The sequence below is a fragment of the Haliaeetus leucocephalus genome, unplaced genomic scaffold (genome assembly GCF_000737465.1).
Source record: "Haliaeetus leucocephalus isolate CR32 unplaced genomic scaffold, Haliaeetus_leucocephalus-4.0 Scaffold526, whole genome shotgun sequence".
Taxonomy (NCBI): Eukaryota; Metazoa; Chordata; class Aves; order Accipitriformes; family Accipitridae; genus Haliaeetus; species Haliaeetus leucocephalus.
This window is the reverse complement of record NW_010972962.1, coordinates 8107967-8108270: the sequence shown is the minus strand read 5'-3', so window position 1 is coordinate 8108270 and position 304 is coordinate 8107967. Positions and strand designations below refer to the sequence as shown.

Genomic DNA, 304 nt, shown 5'->3' with positions numbered 1-304 from the left:
CCCGCCCCACACTAACCCCGTCCCCACACTAACCCCGTCCCCACACTAGCCCCGCCTCGCGCGCGCAGGGGGTGGGGCCGGGGTGGTAGCCTGAGCGCGCCCCGCCAGGCGGGGTGGCAACGGCCACGGCCCCGCCCCAACCCTTCCCCCGCGTCCCGGAAGCGCTTCGGCCTGGCGGCCCGGAAGTGGTGGCGGGGGGGCTCGCCGGGGCGGCTCAGGGGGACACCGGCGTTATGTTTCTAACGGCGGCGGCTTGTGAGTGGCGCAGAGAGGAGCGGGGCTGGGGGGGTGGGGCGGTGGAAGG

At 76.3% G+C, this 304-nt stretch overlaps 1 protein-coding gene across 1 annotated transcript in view; it reads left to right on the top strand.

The window, feature by feature from the left end:
- Nucleotides 1-73: 73 nt before the first annotated feature.
- Nucleotides 74-304, top strand: part of MRPL33 (mitochondrial ribosomal protein L33) — a 6863-nt gene continuing 6632 nt past the window's right edge. Inside the window, exon 1 of the mRNA XM_010576520.1 lies at nt 74-255. Within this exon, the coding sequence (XP_010574822.1) occupies nt 234-255 (22 nt within the window). The 5' untranslated portion in view covers nt 74-233. The remainder of the gene's footprint in view (nt 256-304) is intronic.